This window comes from Geosmithia morbida (genome assembly GCF_012550715.1).
Source record: "Geosmithia morbida isolate 1262 chromosome Unknown scaffold_0, whole genome shotgun sequence".
NCBI lineage: Eukaryota > Fungi > Ascomycota > Sordariomycetes > Hypocreales > Bionectriaceae > Geosmithia > Geosmithia morbida.
Genome location: NW_023336187.1, coordinates 732,747 through 749,172, shown reverse-complemented (window position 1 = coordinate 749,172; position 16,426 = coordinate 732,747). Strand labels below are relative to the sequence as shown.

Sequence of the window (16,426 nt, the reverse complement as noted above, 5' to 3'; positions counted from 1 at the left end):
AGGTGGAGGCGTGTATAAAATGGAGTTGATGGTAGACTGTGTGCGAAGAGGACTGCTAGAGATCATCATAGCGACTGTATTAATCGCTATGAGTGACACTAAATCAAGTCACGCCATCGTCTATGGTACTCTCGGCACAGAATTGCTGGGCCATCGTCTACTAAGTTGTTGTGATGCTACCCTGTAATTAATCGGCACATTTTCCATATTATAGCCGTTACGAACCGTCTAAGTGGACGAGTCTGAATGCTTCTGGCCATCTTCAACCATAGGAAATCCTGAGCTGAAGCTGGTCTGGAGTGGGGCTTTATCCAGGACCGAAAGCTGCTCTCGAGGAAGGCGCATGCTACATGTATTGTCCCGTCCAAGTGACGTATGTCACGAACTCGAATTTCACCCATGTCAACTTGAGACAGAATGGTCATGTTCACCATCCCTTGACCATTGATGGCCTGAATGAGAATCACGCCGTAACATAAGGACACCGTCATGACGAATCAGAGCCAGGAACCCAACCAAGATGGTTGCCGGGTAGAAAATCTCGCAGAAGACTGGAAGGCACCGGCGCCTTTCAACCTCCAACGATTCGCTGCATTTCCCGATATTTATTACCCCTCCCAGCAAGACCCCCAAGGGCTGATCCCACAGAACGGCTTGAAGACGGGCTCCCTGCCACTTGTGCAGTCCGAGATTGAGGTACCGAAGATCAGAGACGTAGGCCACGATGCCGCGCGGTACCTAGACTTACACGGGGACGTCATGGACGACGATGTGCAGTTTCTCCCCCCGCGGTCCACGAGACACAGAGACTTCGGGTTCTATCTGGGCACACCAGAGTTGGAGAATGACCTCACGAGCGATTTACGTGAATATACACGGGAGATTCAGGATGGATTGTCCTGTGACTTATCAAGACAGTGGCTTCCTTTGAGTCCGGTGGTGGAAAAGGACGGTGAGGGTCTCGAGGTCCCCCCGCAATGCTCCAGGATACGAGCTCTTCTGCTCAGGGAGCTCGATCGTGAGCAGATACGTGTTTCTGAGCAGGCACTGGTACTCTGGGAAGAAGCCCGTAGTGCAGACTGGGATGAAGGAGGGGGGGTATCTGGCAGCGAAGAGTGGGTAAGTTTTACCTGCTACCGTCAAAACACGACAGCTTCTAATACAAGCAGGAACCCGAGATCAGTCCCAAAAAAGATCCCCTATCCTCGTTTATCAGCAGAGAAGTCCCTTTCATCTCCGATGAAGACGAAGGGGTAACAAACCCTAATCCGGCTCAGCCGCGTGTGCACAAGAACGAAGCGAGAATCGCTCCTTGTCATCCTGGAAAGCAGAGAGAGAGAAGCGCCTTATCCGAAGATGTATCACACGCTGATCCACCTTTGTGCCTGGATATCCCCAAGGCTTCGGAGCCATATGTGGCGGAAACACCATCTGTTGCGTCAACAGAGTCATGCCCAGAAGCACCGGAACTGGCACGTAGCCTTTTCCCATCTTCCAAGGATAGTCATGCTACAACAAATCTTCTCTCCCGTTTCATGGAGATGCGACCCGCCAAGAAGCCACGGACTCGGTTTAAACCCCCAAGGGATGCCCTCTGAGGTTTCCCGCATGGCGTATCTGGGGTTGAATCTCGCTGGTACTGTAAAGGTGCTGGTCCCTGTGGTAATCCGATACACCCATCCTCGCGGCGGAGGCTCTTGGTGTCTGGGAGCTCTTGGGTCAGATCAAAGAAGTACGATGGTCAGCATCACAAAGAGGCCATCATCCGAGACTCGGTGTCTGCAATGCAAATCCTTGTATACTCGTGTAAAGAAAAAAACAGGCCTCTCATGGTTATATATGGTGGCCAAAGGTCTCTAGGATGAAACTGCTCCCCCCTCTATGCATGGCAAATCTCCCAGAGAGGACGAGGGAACTGCTTCTTGGAGGAACCCTGCCTGATGTCCCCCTTCTTGAACTTGACATAGACGACCTTGCGCGAAGGATTCGGAACAATGACGGACGTCGACTCGAGACCGTAGTAGTCGGAGATGGAGTGTGTTAGCCAGCGCCTAGGAGTCCCCGGGTTAGCAGCCTATCTTCATATTATAATCACGCACCAGGCAGAGAAGAAAATCCTTACTTGAACGGTGCGCTCTCGTGGTCTCCAAAAGAGTCAAACACCATGCCGTGATCGACTGTCTCATCCCCCACCTCCCTGTGAGCTAACCTCCACCCACTGGCTTGGGAGGCAGCCGGCTTTGGGGGCAGACCAGCCGACCTTCTCCCCACGAAGACGATCTCCTCATCCTCGGAGTCCATCTCGTCCGACGATACGGGGTCGGCAGCCTCGACGGACATTGGTTGGCTGATGATGCCCGTGCGACCCTTGAGGATGTATTCCCTAACAGGATCCTCCAGGGCACGAACCCAGGTCGTAACGACAGAGCTACGCTTCGTCGCCTCGCGCAGATCGCGGGGGACCTCCCCGCATCCCAGGCCCGTGGCGCTCCCGGCAGCGAGCTGCTGCCGTTTCCGCTGTGTCGCCAGCTTGGCCGTCTTCTTGTCGATTGTCTGACGGAGACCGAGGTCCCAGAACTGAGCGAGCTGGTAGGGGACGTGATGCACTGTGTGGGTGGGGTGGACCTCCCAGTCGGATGGCTGGGGCGGTTGAGCATTGGGGACGTGGAGAAGGCGGTCTATTTTTCAGTTTCCCCCCCCCCCCCGAAACATCGGTCAGGTTCAAGGATTTATTAAAGGAAACTTTCCTCTCGACGACAGGGGTTTATGATATAGACGAGGAGTTGAAGGGGTGAGTATGCATACCGTTTTCCCAGCGCCGACGCTGACGACTTCCCTCGTTACCCTTCAACAAGGCCTCTCGCCTCTTCAGGCTGTCGCGACGAGAGGGAGGCCGCCTAGGCACATCGGTCCGCACGGCCACTTTGGCGTCATTGCCAAAGGAGACGCCGACAGTGGTGGTCGTGGCAGCCTCGTTATCGATTGGTATGGCGAGCGGGGTGCCTGTTCCGCCGGCGACGGGCGAGATACTCAGCGACTGGAGGGCCGAGATGGTCCATGCGTCAATGTCGATCCCCGTGGCCGACCGGTTTTGCGCCTGGGGGGTTGCGGGGACAGGCGGAGGGGTAGCAGGGTTGTTGTTGTCGTTGTCGTTGTTGCTGTTGTCGTTGTTACTGTTGTCGTTGTTACTGTTGTCGTTGTTGCTGTTGGCAGTGCCAGCGTAGGTGCCTGGAGGTGGGACGGCGCTGTAGATGGCCATGATGATACGGGTCTTACCGGAACTCGTCGTCGTCGTCGGGATAGGTGTGCGTGCAATTCGTTTCCGACCGGAAAACAGCAGGTATACTCTCTCCTATATTACCCAAGGGGAAAGAGAAAACTCGGTAGAGGGAAAAGAAGAGGGAGAGACAGGAAGCGGGAGAGCGGCCGTGGGAAGGTTTGGAGAGGAGGTGAGGAGGAGAAAGATGCCCCGCCGTCCCGGATGGATGACCAGTTCGCAAGGTTACCACCCTCTTAAGCCAATGGTAATCGAAGCGCGTCGTCGCGGATGGGTTTCTTGTCCCGCGTCACCACGCCGTACCGTTCTAACCCCTGCCCTTAGCTTATCCTCAAAACATTCGGGGATCCATAACCCTACAGACTACGAGTAATAATATTATTACATGGGCCCTCAGGTTCAATTCGCCTTTTCTCTTCTCGGAACAAGACTCATAACTTGAAGTACCACCAAGTTATTGCAGCGTATTAGGTTGTGCAGTATTATCATACAGCATACCATACCCGCCCGTAGAGCCACATACCTTGCATTGGGGCAAGTAGGTTATCGTCATATTCACTCGTCGCTGTTCTGGTGCATATGCCTCGTATGAGCCTCGATTGATAGTGGATAATCGGTATGACTCACTATGATCATATGTTTCCCGATATGTCCTGTGCCCGATGTCACGACAGACTGGTCGTGCACTAGTACCGACAGGAAGATGTTACATTTAGAAGGATCAATTTATAGTATAGAAAGGAGATGAATGGATGAAAGGAAGAGAAGGAAAGAAAATCGCAGAAACCCCGACTGGAATAGAGGTAGTTTAGCCACCTATATCCTCCCTGTTTGTCTCCCGCATCTCTAGTGGCGATGCGAGTTATAACTCCTACGTGGGTTTCCTATGCCGCCGGGCTTCAACAGCGGCTGATTCTCGCGCGCAACGGCACGCTCCTCGCGCTCCTCAATATCATCCAGGTCCTCCTCTGTCTCAGCGTAGAGCTCGGGGTGTCCGGTAAAGGGACCAGGGAGGCCACGTTCCAAGCCCTCCGAGTAGGTTCGCGAGGCCTGAGGACGTCGGTGGGAGCTCGTATAGTGGCTGTCGACATACGGCTCCGTGTCGACCTCGCTGTGACCGTTGGCCTGGGCCCGCTGGTTCCTGTTCTGGATCTCGTAGTAGATGGCCATGGCCAGCACGGTCCCTTGCATGGCCGAGGCCAGGAGATAGATGAGCCAGGTGCTCCAGCCTTCGACCCCTAATCTAGCGTAGAGGCTTGCGGCAAACACAAGCCCGCCGGGGGTTTGGATGAACATCATGGGGATACTCAGGCTGCCGACGTGTTTGAGGTGGTACGTTGTCCATATCTGCGGCAGGTACTGGACGGCGGCGAGGAGGGCACCCATGACGCCGAGGATGTTGGCCCAAGAGTCAAGACGTCTGGGCCAGGCGAGGTAGAAGAGGGCCGTGAGGCTGACGACGACAAGGCCGTGGAAGATGCAGACGAGGCCGACCGTAACTGCGGTGCGCCACCCCGATGTCTCGGCCTGGAACTCATGTAGAGAGTCCTCGGGATCCTTCCCGCGGAAAAAGATGAGAAAGAGGATCAAGCTGTGTGGAGTTTGTCAGCAGTTACCCAAGCGACAGGCTAAGCCAAGTAGGCTATGACGTACATGAGAGAATAGCAGAGCCACTGGGCGCCGAGCTGGACGACGCCCAGCAGACCAACAGCGCACTGAAAGCTCTCGAGTTCCTTGCAGCAGCCGATGGCCGTCCTCGACGGACCGACCGTGAGGATGTTGGCGAAACCGGCCGTGGCCGACGTAGTACCGAGGAGGACAAAGTAGGGCGAGATGCCCTCAGACGTGCCTCGGGAAATGATGCGATAGTGTTGGGGTAGATAGGAGATCATGATACCCAGCAACAGGACACTTCACATCGCCTCGGGTCAGTCAGGTGGCTTGTTGCAGCACTGCGGCGCGGTGGGGTTTACCGGAAACACGATACTCACATGGAAACGGTCAGCTCCAGGTACGAGGGCGTCTCCAGCGCCGAACATGAGGAGCCGGGCACCGACGCCGCCTCCAAGGGACTCATGATGTTACCGCGCGGAAACGACGGTGCGACGTGACGGATATGTATGTGGTGAAGTGTCAGGTAGGGTACGGTGCGAGTGGGAAAAGGAGTGTTGTTGATGACGAAGCGCGGATGGGGTTGGAGGCTCGTGATAGATTACGGCTGCCACGGGGAAGCGGCGGTGGGCAGCAGCACTGTTACAAGGCAAGAGAACGGGCTAAAATTCCATGGTTCGGTTGCTGCGAGGGCGGGAGGCTGAGTTCAAGCGCGCTCCGATGAGCAGGCTATCTTGGATCGTGGTGTATTCGGTAGGGTAGGGAGTGTTCTGCGTTGGGAGGCAGGATGATATGATTGCGGCCGGGGGATAGAAATGACGGACGGGCCCGGAAATGGGGGAACATGCCCAAGGGAAATTCCCCATGGGCGGAGCTCGGTGTGCCTCTGGGGAGCAATGCGCCTTGGGGGTACCGTCTGGTGTCTACTCTCTAGGTAGTATTAATAGGTAATAGGCTCTAGCCCACTGTAGGCTACAGTCTTAGCGCACGCTACTGCCGAGGAATACAGAATAATACTGATACTCCACCGATGAGCTGCTGAATCCACTGAGGTCACAGCAGGGAGAGCAGATGACGTCGCTGGGGAAGGTGGAACCACAGCGCAAGCCGCCCAATATTCTTTCCTGCCTTTGGACCTTAGTTTTCTACATCTTAACCTTGCCTTGCTGCACATGTGATACTCATACGTACCTGCCATGCGAAGCGGAAGCACGAGCAAGGAAAGTAGGAATGGAGATGGTATCCAACCTTGAACGAATTGGCGCTTCCTCTTGTCCCTCGACGACACCCAAACCTTCGAATACTTGTTAGTATTATTATTAATACTGCTAATGCCAGCCATTAGCGCTCGCTCAGTGCTAACTGGCACACCGTGCTCTGTTCTGGGTCCTCATCCTTTGGACTAAAACATCGGACTCGACCCAACGAGAATTTCCACGATACAACCCACTACGGCTCATCATCACCAAACAAGGCCAGCCCATTTTTCAATACGAGCGACGACGGAATTGCCAAGAAGCTAGTCCCGCAGAAGACCTGAGATGATCAAGGACCTATCATGACCGAGCACGAAATGCATCGTGATGATGGCCAGCAGAAGCCTAGTCTTCGTCTTGTTGCCGAAACACACCAGCATCCTCTGAGGACGGAGAGTGACGATGAAAGGAGACGAGCGCAACGGCCTTCTGGACCATCTCCCTCTTTACCGTCGTCCTCCTTCTTCTCCGCAGTCCAGTGGACGGCCGACGGTACAGCCGCCATAGTCGATGGGTCTGACCAGACGGTCCACGCTTTTGTCTTACCCGACGATCTTCTCGAGCGAGAAGAAGAGGATGAGCACACAGCACGAGGGACCCGTCGATTGACACCCCAAGGGACCACTAAGCTGCCTGAGCCGACGCAGATCACTGTGCCGGCGCCATACTTTTCCCTGCGTGATGCTACGACCCAGACTTTCCTGGCCGCCTGCCGAGACCACCCAATCCAACTGTACGCCGTGTTCCCACCGGACAACGACAAGGAGGTCTGCGCCGCTCGTCCGCTGAGTACCTACAAGCTCATCAAGACAGAGACAGAGCAATTCATCTCCCCTTCGTCTCTCCTGTGGGAGTATCCGGGCACCCACTTCCTGTGCGGCTCGGCCAACCGCCTGGACCTGTTTGACGTGTCGGGCCATACGTCCGACGGCCCAATCGTCACGGTGCCCACAACGCCCTCGCGCCGCCACATCTCACACGAGAGCGGCGTGGGCATGAAGGGCACCGTGTCGGCCCTCTCGGCGTCCCGACCTGACGATGCTTCCCCCACCTCTGTCATCGCCGCCGGTACCTGGTCCCGTATGGTAGGCCTGTACGACATGTACCGCACCGATAAGACGATTGCAAACTGGAGTGTGGCGCATGCCGCCCAAGAGGTCCGCGGCCGTGGCCTGGGAGGTCAGGGTGTAGTCCAGACGATATGGAGCCCGTGTGGTCGCTACCTTGTCATCAATGAGCGCCATGCAACTGGCCTGCTGGTCTACGATATACGCGTAACGGGCCAGCTTCTCAGTATTCTCAACGGGCGTGCCACTGATTCACAACAGCGCATGCGCTGTGACGTCTATCAGGGCGAGCAAGGGGGGTTTGAGGTCTGGGCCGGTGACCAGCACGGCCGCGTTCACGTGTGGGATAACGTTGGTCTCCACGGCGATGTTGATACCCAACCTTCTTGGGGATGGGGGCTGCATTCCTCGCCTGTCGGAAGCACGGCTCTGCACCCCAGCGGCTCCGTCGTGGCTACGTGCTCGGGTGGGTGGGAGCACCGCAGGGAATATGAGGATGACCTCGACAGCGACAACGACAGCAGTAGTGACGGCAAGTTGAAACAAAAAGGTACCGGGACTACCGTACTTGACGAATCTTCGCTAAAAATATGGTCCATCGAGCCCTCTGAGATGCAATACTCCTGACATGCCCCCCTCCCCCCCGGCCCTTTCCTCTTAAAATACTTGGACGACCAGACCAAATGAGTGCCCTAATCCATATATCAACTCAACGGCCCTCCCAAGAGGGCAAAAAGATCTCAATGTTCTCACTCCTCCAGAGCACCCAAGTCACTCTCCTTCGTAGCTCCAGACAGGTAGCACGCTGTTGACATCAATGAGATTACTCAGCCATCCTTATGAAGTACGATAATCGGGTGTAGTACTGTTGTGGACCAGTTCAAATGCCTTCTTGTTTCAAGAGCAGTAACACAAAGAAAAAAAAAGTCACACAAGACAAGAAGAGGTAAAATAAGTCAACCGTTACTTTGTTACACCTATATGCCCCCGAACCGATGATGCCCGTACCTGCTCAAACCCATCATTACCATGTACATGTGTGTTGTATATATTATATGAAGCCATCGAGCGGTTCTGTATTTTCCCCGCGAGGCACTAGAAAAATAAAAGAGAGGGTATATCGTTGATGTTGTGTAAGGAGAGAGAAAAAAACTGAATGCCATGTTCTCTTTCTCTTTGTTGTTTTTTTTTCTTTTTTCTTTTTCTTTTTTTCGTTTCTGTTTTTGTTTCCTTTTCGTTTCCGTTTCTTTTTTTGTTTCTTTTTTTCTTTTTTCCTTTTCCTTTTTTTTTTTAAAAAAAAAGTGTTGCTTTACACCCAGGATGGGTTTCGTGTTGCATCACGATTCTGCTGCCATAGGACACCGGAGCCACCCCCCCTCCTAGGACCGGGATATGTCCCGTAGGTAGACGTGTAGTCGCTGTCGTAGCTAGAGTACTTGCTCCCGTCCTCTGACACCCTGGGTAGAGGCTGCGAGTCCTGGCGTCTGAACCCGCCAGAGTAGGACTCGGTTGGCATGCGACCCGTCAGCGGGGTCTCGTCCGTGTCGTCGACGGCGCCGACCCCGCTGCCGCCCGATGATCCTGCCAGCCAGTACGACGCGGCGGACGCGTAAGGCTCCGTGGAACGGGTACTGGCTCTTCTGTTGAGGTTGCGCTGGGCGAGTAACGGGCCTTGGGAGAATCGGGGCTTCTCGATCATGGCCGGTGGAGGAGGGGAGGGACCCTGGCTCGTCATGGGATTGCTGCCAGAGTATTAGCACCGTTACTAAAACCCTTTCTGCCGCCGAACAGTGGTCATGGGAACGTGTGGAGCTTACCTCAGGTACTGGGCGTATTGGTCGGTGGGCCCCTTCTGGCCCTTGCCCTTCCTGCGCCTCCAGAGGAGGAAGAGGAGGGCGAATATGAAGGCGGCACCGGCGATGCCGCCGATTGTACCCCCTACAATGGCACCGACGTTCTTCTGCCCACCGTCGTCATCGTCGTCGTCGTCGGCGGCGGCATCCCCTGTCCCACTGGCTGGGGGGCCTGTGGTACTAGACTCTGTAGTTGTGGACGACTGGGTATCGGAGTTTGTGTCTGTCGTCGTGGTGGTGGCTGTCTCAGAATTGACGGTACTGGTGGCGCTAGTCGTGCTAGTCGTGCTAGTCGTGCTAGTCGTGCTGGACTCGGTCTCGCTGTTGGTCTTGCTGGTCGTACGGCTCGTGCTAACGGTGCTGCTACGGGTGGCAGTAGTGCTCGAATCCGAACTTGTTTCTGTTGTTTGTGTTGCTGTCGTAGATTCGGACGTAATGGTTGTCGCTGTGATCTGGGTCCCAATTATCGAGACTGAGACAGTCGGCAGGGAAACAGCGGCGCCGCCACCGATGGCCGACGGTACGACGGTAGCAACGGGTCGCGAGGTAGCGTCGCACCCAAACTGCACAAAGCCGCCTTGGAACTGGTTCTGAAAGCATAGCTCGTTTCCTGTGCAGGTGAAAACAAAGGGGTTGTCGGCCGTCTGTGGACCACTGTTGCCGTCAACGCAGCCTGTGAAGACCCCGGTGGTGCAGGGGCCAGCATCGGGGCAGCAGCCGATGACGCTGTTCTGTACGTCGGCGACGCAGTGCGATCCAAGGGAGCAGGTGGCTGGCAGCACGGCGTCGCCCCCTATGAATCCACACACCGTGTTCAGCTGCCTGGGCAGGAGTAGTTGATCGAACGCGTAGTGTGGCGATGCGTGGCGAGCGGCCAGGGGATCTGCTGTTGGCAAAGGCCAGGGAACGGCATCGGAGAGCTCGAGTCGTTGTGATGTCGACGTTTGTTGGGGGGGAGCATGGCTTGTCACGGGAGCGACGAAGAATGTGAGGACGGCGGAGATGATGGCCGGTGAGAGAAGGCGCAACGACAGGTCTGGTGATGAGATCATGGCTCCTGGAGCTGGGAGTAACCGCAGTCACTACCAGTCCCAGGTGCTTTGCGATGAAGAACAAAGGGACGCGCGGGCGTCTTCGAAGAAATGGTCAAATCTAGTGATGATGCTGGTTGAGAGTCGGACGGGAGTGATGGCGATGGGGATCGCAGAAGAAATCCTGGTTTGTTCTTCCGGGGCAGGAACGGAAGACAGCCTGGTCGACACCTAGGGCGTCTTGGTGAGACGCAGGTTTTTTTTTTATCTTCCTCGCCTGTTACTTGGCCACTGGTGATGAATGAGAGTATCTTGGTGGAGGAGAGCAAAGGCCGGGATGTAGAGCTGGATGAGAGCGAGTTGAACAATTTCTTCACCTTGTCGGTTGTACTCGCCGTGCTTGCATCGGAAAACAAAGGAATTAGCAGCGAAACGTCATGCCACGAGAGAGAGTTGCCAGGCTTTGAGAAGAGAGGATGGACCGGAAAGAGGGTGTAGGACGTGATGCAGGGAGTTGCTGGTGTGGTCAAGGGGTGTCAGGCTGGCCACCCATCCTGCCCAGACTCTACGGACTCGATAGAGAAGGGTGTCAAGGGTGTAACTGGTAGAGTGGTGCTATTGTCCACTACCACCACTACTGACTAGCAGTAACGACTACTCCGTACTCATAGATACGATACTATTACAACAGTAGTCTGAGGCAAGTGTGGCAGGACAAGGGCGGCGCCAAGGGAAGAGAGAGTCCACACGGAACCAGCAGGAGAGGACGGGAGCAGGGCAACATGATGCTCCCTGACCCGATAGGGTGGATGTATATTCGCCCTTGATCGTTGTCGCGTCATTACGAGTACATGTACGTGCGTACGGAGCGGTCCATGGTTGTATGAGAGAATGACGGACAGGAGTACATGGAATAGAGGGAGAGTAGCCAATATTGTGTCGTCTTTTTGTAGTGTATGGAGTGATAATGGTCGGAGATAATTGCCTGTAACTCGAAAGGTACAAAGTCATGACAAGGGAAGGTTTCAGGTTCAAGGGAGACGGAAGGAAGGAGCCACTCTCCAGTGGCTCCACCCACTAATATGGACGTTAAAATAGTCCGTAGGGCCCCCAAGGAAGGAGCCACAGGGCAGCTAGTGCTAGCCAAGTAGCCTAGGGAAGGAGCGATGGGAGGGCCGGAACGTCTGAACCTCCAATCAAAACAGATTCTTGTTCCAAATCTTGAGCCCTCAAGACTCCATACAATACACCTCCACCACTCCACCTAACTAAAGTACGGAGTACGGAGTATTAACGACTCTACGGGATATTTATTGCCATTTGCATTCCCAAGCATGCTACGGGGATTTATCATCTATCACGTCAACTCATTGACATTTGTCCTCCCTTGACAAGTCGCACACACACCCGCACGCATCTCCCATCCGGCATCTCTCAACTGCCGTGCACAGGTTGCATCGCCAACGTCACATCACAGCTTACTGGGGGCCTGGGGGCCCGGGGGGGATCAGCTCCAATTACCAGTCCAGCCACTTAGGTTAATACCTGAGACACGGGTGTGCCGCGAGTCCATGTCCTATCCTATTTACTCCGTACTCGTACTACGTACCGCAACCCCTACCCGCACGAGGCCCGGACACAAATGCGACATGGACGACACGCGTGCACAAACACGCACGCGCGCGCGCCACACGGGGCTTGGTGGTGGTGACTCAAGTCGAGCCTCCCCAGGAAAAGCCACAGACTGTCCGTCAGCCTCAGCGTATGCTACGCAAGTGAGTGTTACCCCGTCATATTTAAAACTAGAAGCACCACTCATAGGGCCGGCATCCCTCCCACACTCGCTCGAGAGTCAGACCAGCTCCTCGGTGCATTGTGCCATGGGCCACGGGCACAGCGTGGACCCCAATGCTTGCCTCGCAGGATCGAGACCAAACCGCAAAGCTGTGGAAAAAACCGATGAACTGAGAGGCAGGCCGCTCCCTCCCCAAACTCTCTGGGCTTGCTTGTGGTGTTGGAAATACTCGATACGGTAGCATCACACAAAGAGCGCACAAAAGGGAGTAGGCCAATATTACTTGGGTAAAAGGGGGTAGCACTATTGAAGTAATACTACATGTAGTATAACGTATAAGACAGAGAGAGGGAGAGAGACATTGGAAAATAAGGAAAGAGAAAAAGGAGATACGAATTGCATGGATTTTGTTCAACTCCTTCCCCTCGCTTACCCAGCAACGTCCCTGGCAAATGAGCATCTCTAGACTCTGCCTGTCAAATGGCCCTTCATCCCGGTCACTATGTAATTACTCTCTTCATTACGCTCTATAAAGTATCAGCAATATCAATACACCGTACTCATTCGGCCTATCCATGCAGACCCGACGGCTAGACGCGCACCCGGTCATGGCCCGCGGGTCAGAATATCTTCCGGTGGCTTATTCAGCTGTTTAATCCGACACCTTTCTACATCATTACATCAGTGAACAAAATCACCTGGATAGATCTCCTCCCCGATCCTGGATCTCGAGACCAGCGTTTTACCGACATTGTCCCGCCGCTGAGTCTGACAGCTCGAGGGTAGTCACTGGCAATTACGCCTGCCCTCGTCAAAGTTCAATGTTCTTGCAAACCGAATATTCTTCTCTCTGTTCTTTGCCTCTCCTTTCACTCCATCTTCTCCATTTCATCCTGGGGGTACATCTAACCTCGACTACATATAATCACACCTGCTGATCGACACGCGCCGAATGACCTCTATTATGGACCACATGGACCATGACGAGATGGCCATCGTCCGCGGCGACCAGGAGTCCATAGGCACTACTAACTACAACGAGGTTTTCAGAATGGCCTGCAATCAGAGTCCCATTGAAGGCTTGCATGATATTTCTCAGAATCAGAACCACCAGCAAACTCACCCCCAAATTGACAACTGGCCCGTCGCACCTTCCTTAGTCCCAATACGGTCCCGTCACGCACCTTCCGCAGAAATATCCTATACTTACCTAAGTCCTTTTCCACCCGAATATAGAGAGTTTCTAGAGAGTTTCCCCAGAGTTTATCTTCTTCTCCATCTCCCAGATCCTCGCGTGCATCATCAGCCACGTCGACAAGGCCGCTCATCAGTACGTACGTGTACAGGGGGGCCTTCCTCCCTAGCAACGATATCATCTTCCACAGGGACAGCCCATTCAGCGAATTGCCATTTTCACCAGGGGCGTATATAATACCGTGGCGCAATCTAGACAAGAGAGAACGGCGCCTAAACCGCCATCCACGGTGCCCATCATGGATAGCGTTAAGTTCGTGGATATCATGCATAGTGCCCCTGAGAGCGATGCTAAGAATATGGTCTCCGAACACTTGATCCCCGAGAGCATCGCGGAGGGCCGAGACCTGATGACCAAGCAGGCTCGTGTCGAGCTATCCAGGGCCTATGTGCCATGTAAGGCCGGAGCCCCCAGGCTTAGCGCTCCAGTCCCTGAAATAGCGCTCGGCTATTCCGATATGGATAACTCACTCTCGAGAAACCAAACGGTGTTTCTACTCTCCCAGCCTGCCAGATCTAACGGATTGGCCTCCGGTCGCCTTTTTTCTTTTTCCGTTTCTCATTATTGAATGCAGATCTAACAATATGGACGGCTGGGGTAGCGATATATATAGCGCTACGAACTAGTGTTTAGGAGGCGCAGCGGCATGTTGCCGAATTACAAGCCGCCTAAACCGACAGGTTAATGAGGCTAGGCGATCGTCGCGCAACACTCCCCAGGTAGAGAATATCGCCTGGTACCCGGCGATTGATAACGCTAGGGCCTGCCTCTGCATATCGTGGATAGAAGGGCAGCAATGCCACACCCGTTCTGTGGATAGCTTTCTTCTACATTGTCCTAGCCATTACCTGTGTCCTCGAAACTCTATCCAGAGCATCTGCGATTGGGGCGGAGGTCCTAGACTCAGGGCCATCCGGGCATGTGTCAACCATCTCCGCCGACAGCGAATACATATATATACGCGGACATTGCCGCGACAACTCCATGGGACTGGGTGGTGAAGCAAGGTCTCCTAGAACAGGCAGTTCTGGTCTTATTGTTCTCTCCATCTTCGAGCCGAGTCATTTGCCTGTATGGGATAGGATGTTGGCGTCTGTGCAGAGCTTGTTATGTCTTTAGCTGCCGTCTGCTGCCGTCTACTCTTCAGCAGTTATTACTTGCCCTGATACAGTCTTCGGTCATGCCCCAGAGTCGGTGTAGGTCTCGTCACCCAGCCTTCAGATACCAATATATTGAAGTTCTGCTGCTTTTTCAATCGTTCTGCTGAGATGCATAGTGGCCTGAGGCATAGATTAACCACGTGCGTAATCGAGTGCCGGTCACTCACATGCATGCAGGCAGGCAGCATTTACTGCATTCGATCGTACCTTCACGGCTATCACGTCACTCGTGAACGAGAAGAGGGGAGGGGGTGTGTTCTGTTTCTTTTCCCCTTTGACCTAGACCAAATGTGAAGTCATCGAGTCGGTCAACCTCTTCTTGGTCAACCTTGTTGTTGTTGTTGTTGTTGTTGTTGTTGTTCGACTCCAACACACCTGCGCAGCGGTGCGCGTGCGATATATTAACAACGAGCCCTTTGCATACACTGCTGCTTGCCATGGGGATGTTCTATCGGTCACCGTGGTATCCCGGGCTATTCCTAGGATGATATTTGATATTTACCGCATCCGTAAGACGCATTACAGCACAGTCCATGTCATCGTCTAATACCTACCGCAGTAGTCCGTTTACCATATGAGCAGACGCCAGTTTCGGGGGTAGACCTCTCCGTCGAGCAGGAAGACATGTTCCTCGCGCCCCTGCTTGACCTTGGGGGACGCTAGGACACGTCAGCTCCTGCCATCGAGATAGCTGTTACCTTCCAACGACCAGAAAGCGAGAATGAACCATGTGGCTTTCCTATTCACGAAGCTTGCTCGCCTCTCCTGGAAGAAGTCTCTTCACCAAAAGCCGGTACCTCGGAAACGCCTCTTTGACGTCTTATTGCTCGCTTCCATCCGTCGTTCTCATCCCTTTATGGGCTAAAGCTGGGGTATGTTAGCTGGGACCAGGATTTTGGCGATATCTTCTCTAGGGAGGAGGATCTCTTGTCCAAACGAAGGGGCATTCCTGGCTAGGCAGAATGCTTCCTCCAGTGTCACGGGAGCTGCTGTCTGTGAGAGGATGTGCGCACATGCCAGTCGTGAGCGAGGACATATCGAGCCCGTCGGATTGGGATCATATCTGTTTCCAGTAGCTCTACCTAGCTCTGTAGCCATAGCGCGGCGTCGCTTGCCCCATGGGAATTAGAGGTCATAGACCTTTGTGGCGATGAACGATTCAATCAATCGATCAATCACGTGTGTGCGTCGCCCGCCTTCGGGCTCTCGACCCGACTCATCCTCTCGCCATCCGTGCGGACGCCCCTATACGGGCAAAGAAAGCGGGAGAACCCCATCGCCTGACGCGCTTCCAACGCGCCAACCTGCTAATAACCCCCCGGTGCCCTAGGCCTGCCCTGCTGCCCGCCTCCTCGGCGCATCAGCCCAGGACAATGCGTGAGGAAGGAAACTTTGCAAGTCGAGATTGGAATCGTGTATTGGCCTGCTTTACATATAATATTACCTGTAGTCCCCCATAAACCCTTCGCCCCCCCCTTCTCGTAGTCAACCACCACACCGTCAGCCTAGACGAGTGGCAGTAAGTAGTGATAGTTGAGGATGGCCTCAATCAACGGATTTTGCGAACGGAAAGAAAAATTCCGAACTGTCAAAAAATTAAAGTGCCTCGGTTACAAGCTACCTGAGATTCTTTTCTTTGCGATTCAATCCTTGATGGTTTTGTGTGTTTCAACGCTCATCAATTACAATCTTACGATTATAGTTAACAATGGGCTATCAATTGGGTGGTAAACCCAAAGGCTTGACCCGTCAACACCCGCTCCGTCATACCTGAATCCACCTCCGATCTCGGGCTCGGCCTATCGAGCGGTTACCATTATTACGTCCGCAACCTTTTTTTTTTTTTTTTTTTCGCGTTTTTCCTTTTGCTCAAAAGCATGGTCCCCTATTATCATGGCCACCTTTCTCTCTTTGTTCATCATAGAGCTCTACATGTAAAATAAGCTTGACTTATTGCATCATCCTTTTTGGACCTCCCCACAAGACTCCATCCCTCTTTTTTGGGGGTTATTCATCGTCTCCCTTTCTTCGGATTGTCAATCGGATTGTCAATTTGTCAATTGCCGTGATACAATGAGTTTCCTCCATTGAAGCTCTCTTACTCTCCCCGCCCCCCCCCCC

General features: G+C 53.9%; 5 protein-coding genes across 5 annotated transcripts; 2 read left to right on the top strand and 3 right to left on the bottom strand.

The window, feature by feature from the left end:
- Positions 1 to 1,879: 1,879 nt before the first annotated feature.
- On the bottom strand, positions 1,880 to 3,830 carry GMORB2_0240 (uncharacterized protein; the record flags this gene model as incomplete). The annotated part of the gene is made up of 4 exons (XM_035462226.1): positions 1,880 to 2,051; positions 2,123 to 2,678; positions 2,806 to 3,097; positions 3,801 to 3,830. The coding sequence occupies 4 exons, from the start codon at positions 3,828 to 3,830 to the stop codon at positions 1,880 to 1,882; spliced, it is 1,050 nt and encodes a 349-aa protein (XP_035325156.1).
- A 293-nt stretch (positions 3,831 to 4,123) lies between these two features.
- GMORB2_0239 (CTNS protein) lies at positions 4,124 to 5,354 on the bottom strand (the record flags this gene model as incomplete). Its single annotated transcript, XM_035462225.1, has 3 exons — positions 4,124 to 4,868; positions 4,931 to 5,188; positions 5,269 to 5,354. The coding sequence occupies 3 exons, from the start codon at positions 5,352 to 5,354 to the stop codon at positions 4,124 to 4,126; spliced, it is 1,089 nt and encodes a 362-aa protein (XP_035325155.1).
- Positions 5,355 to 6,446: 1,092 nt separating this feature from the next.
- GMORB2_0238 (WD repeat-containing protein) lies at positions 6,447 to 7,838 on the top strand (the record flags this gene model as incomplete). Its single annotated transcript, XM_035462224.1, has 1 exon — positions 6,447 to 7,838. The coding sequence occupies one exon, from the start codon at positions 6,447 to 6,449 to the stop codon at positions 7,836 to 7,838; it is 1,392 nt and encodes a 463-aa protein (XP_035325154.1).
- A 682-nt stretch (positions 7,839 to 8,520) lies between these two features.
- GMORB2_0237 (uncharacterized protein) lies at positions 8,521 to 10,116 on the bottom strand (the record flags this gene model as incomplete). The annotated part of the gene is made up of 2 exons (XM_035462223.1): positions 8,521 to 8,953; positions 9,029 to 10,116. The coding sequence occupies 2 exons, from the start codon at positions 10,114 to 10,116 to the stop codon at positions 8,521 to 8,523; spliced, it is 1,521 nt and encodes a 506-aa protein (XP_035325153.1).
- A 3,267-nt stretch (positions 10,117 to 13,383) lies between these two features.
- Positions 13,384 to 13,830, top strand: GMORB2_0236 (uncharacterized protein; the record flags this gene model as incomplete). Its single annotated transcript, XM_035462222.1, has 2 exons — positions 13,384 to 13,632; positions 13,759 to 13,830. The coding sequence occupies 2 exons, from the start codon at positions 13,384 to 13,386 to the stop codon at positions 13,828 to 13,830; spliced, it is 321 nt and encodes a 106-aa protein (XP_035325152.1).
- Positions 13,831 to 16,426: the final 2,596 nt, after the last annotated feature.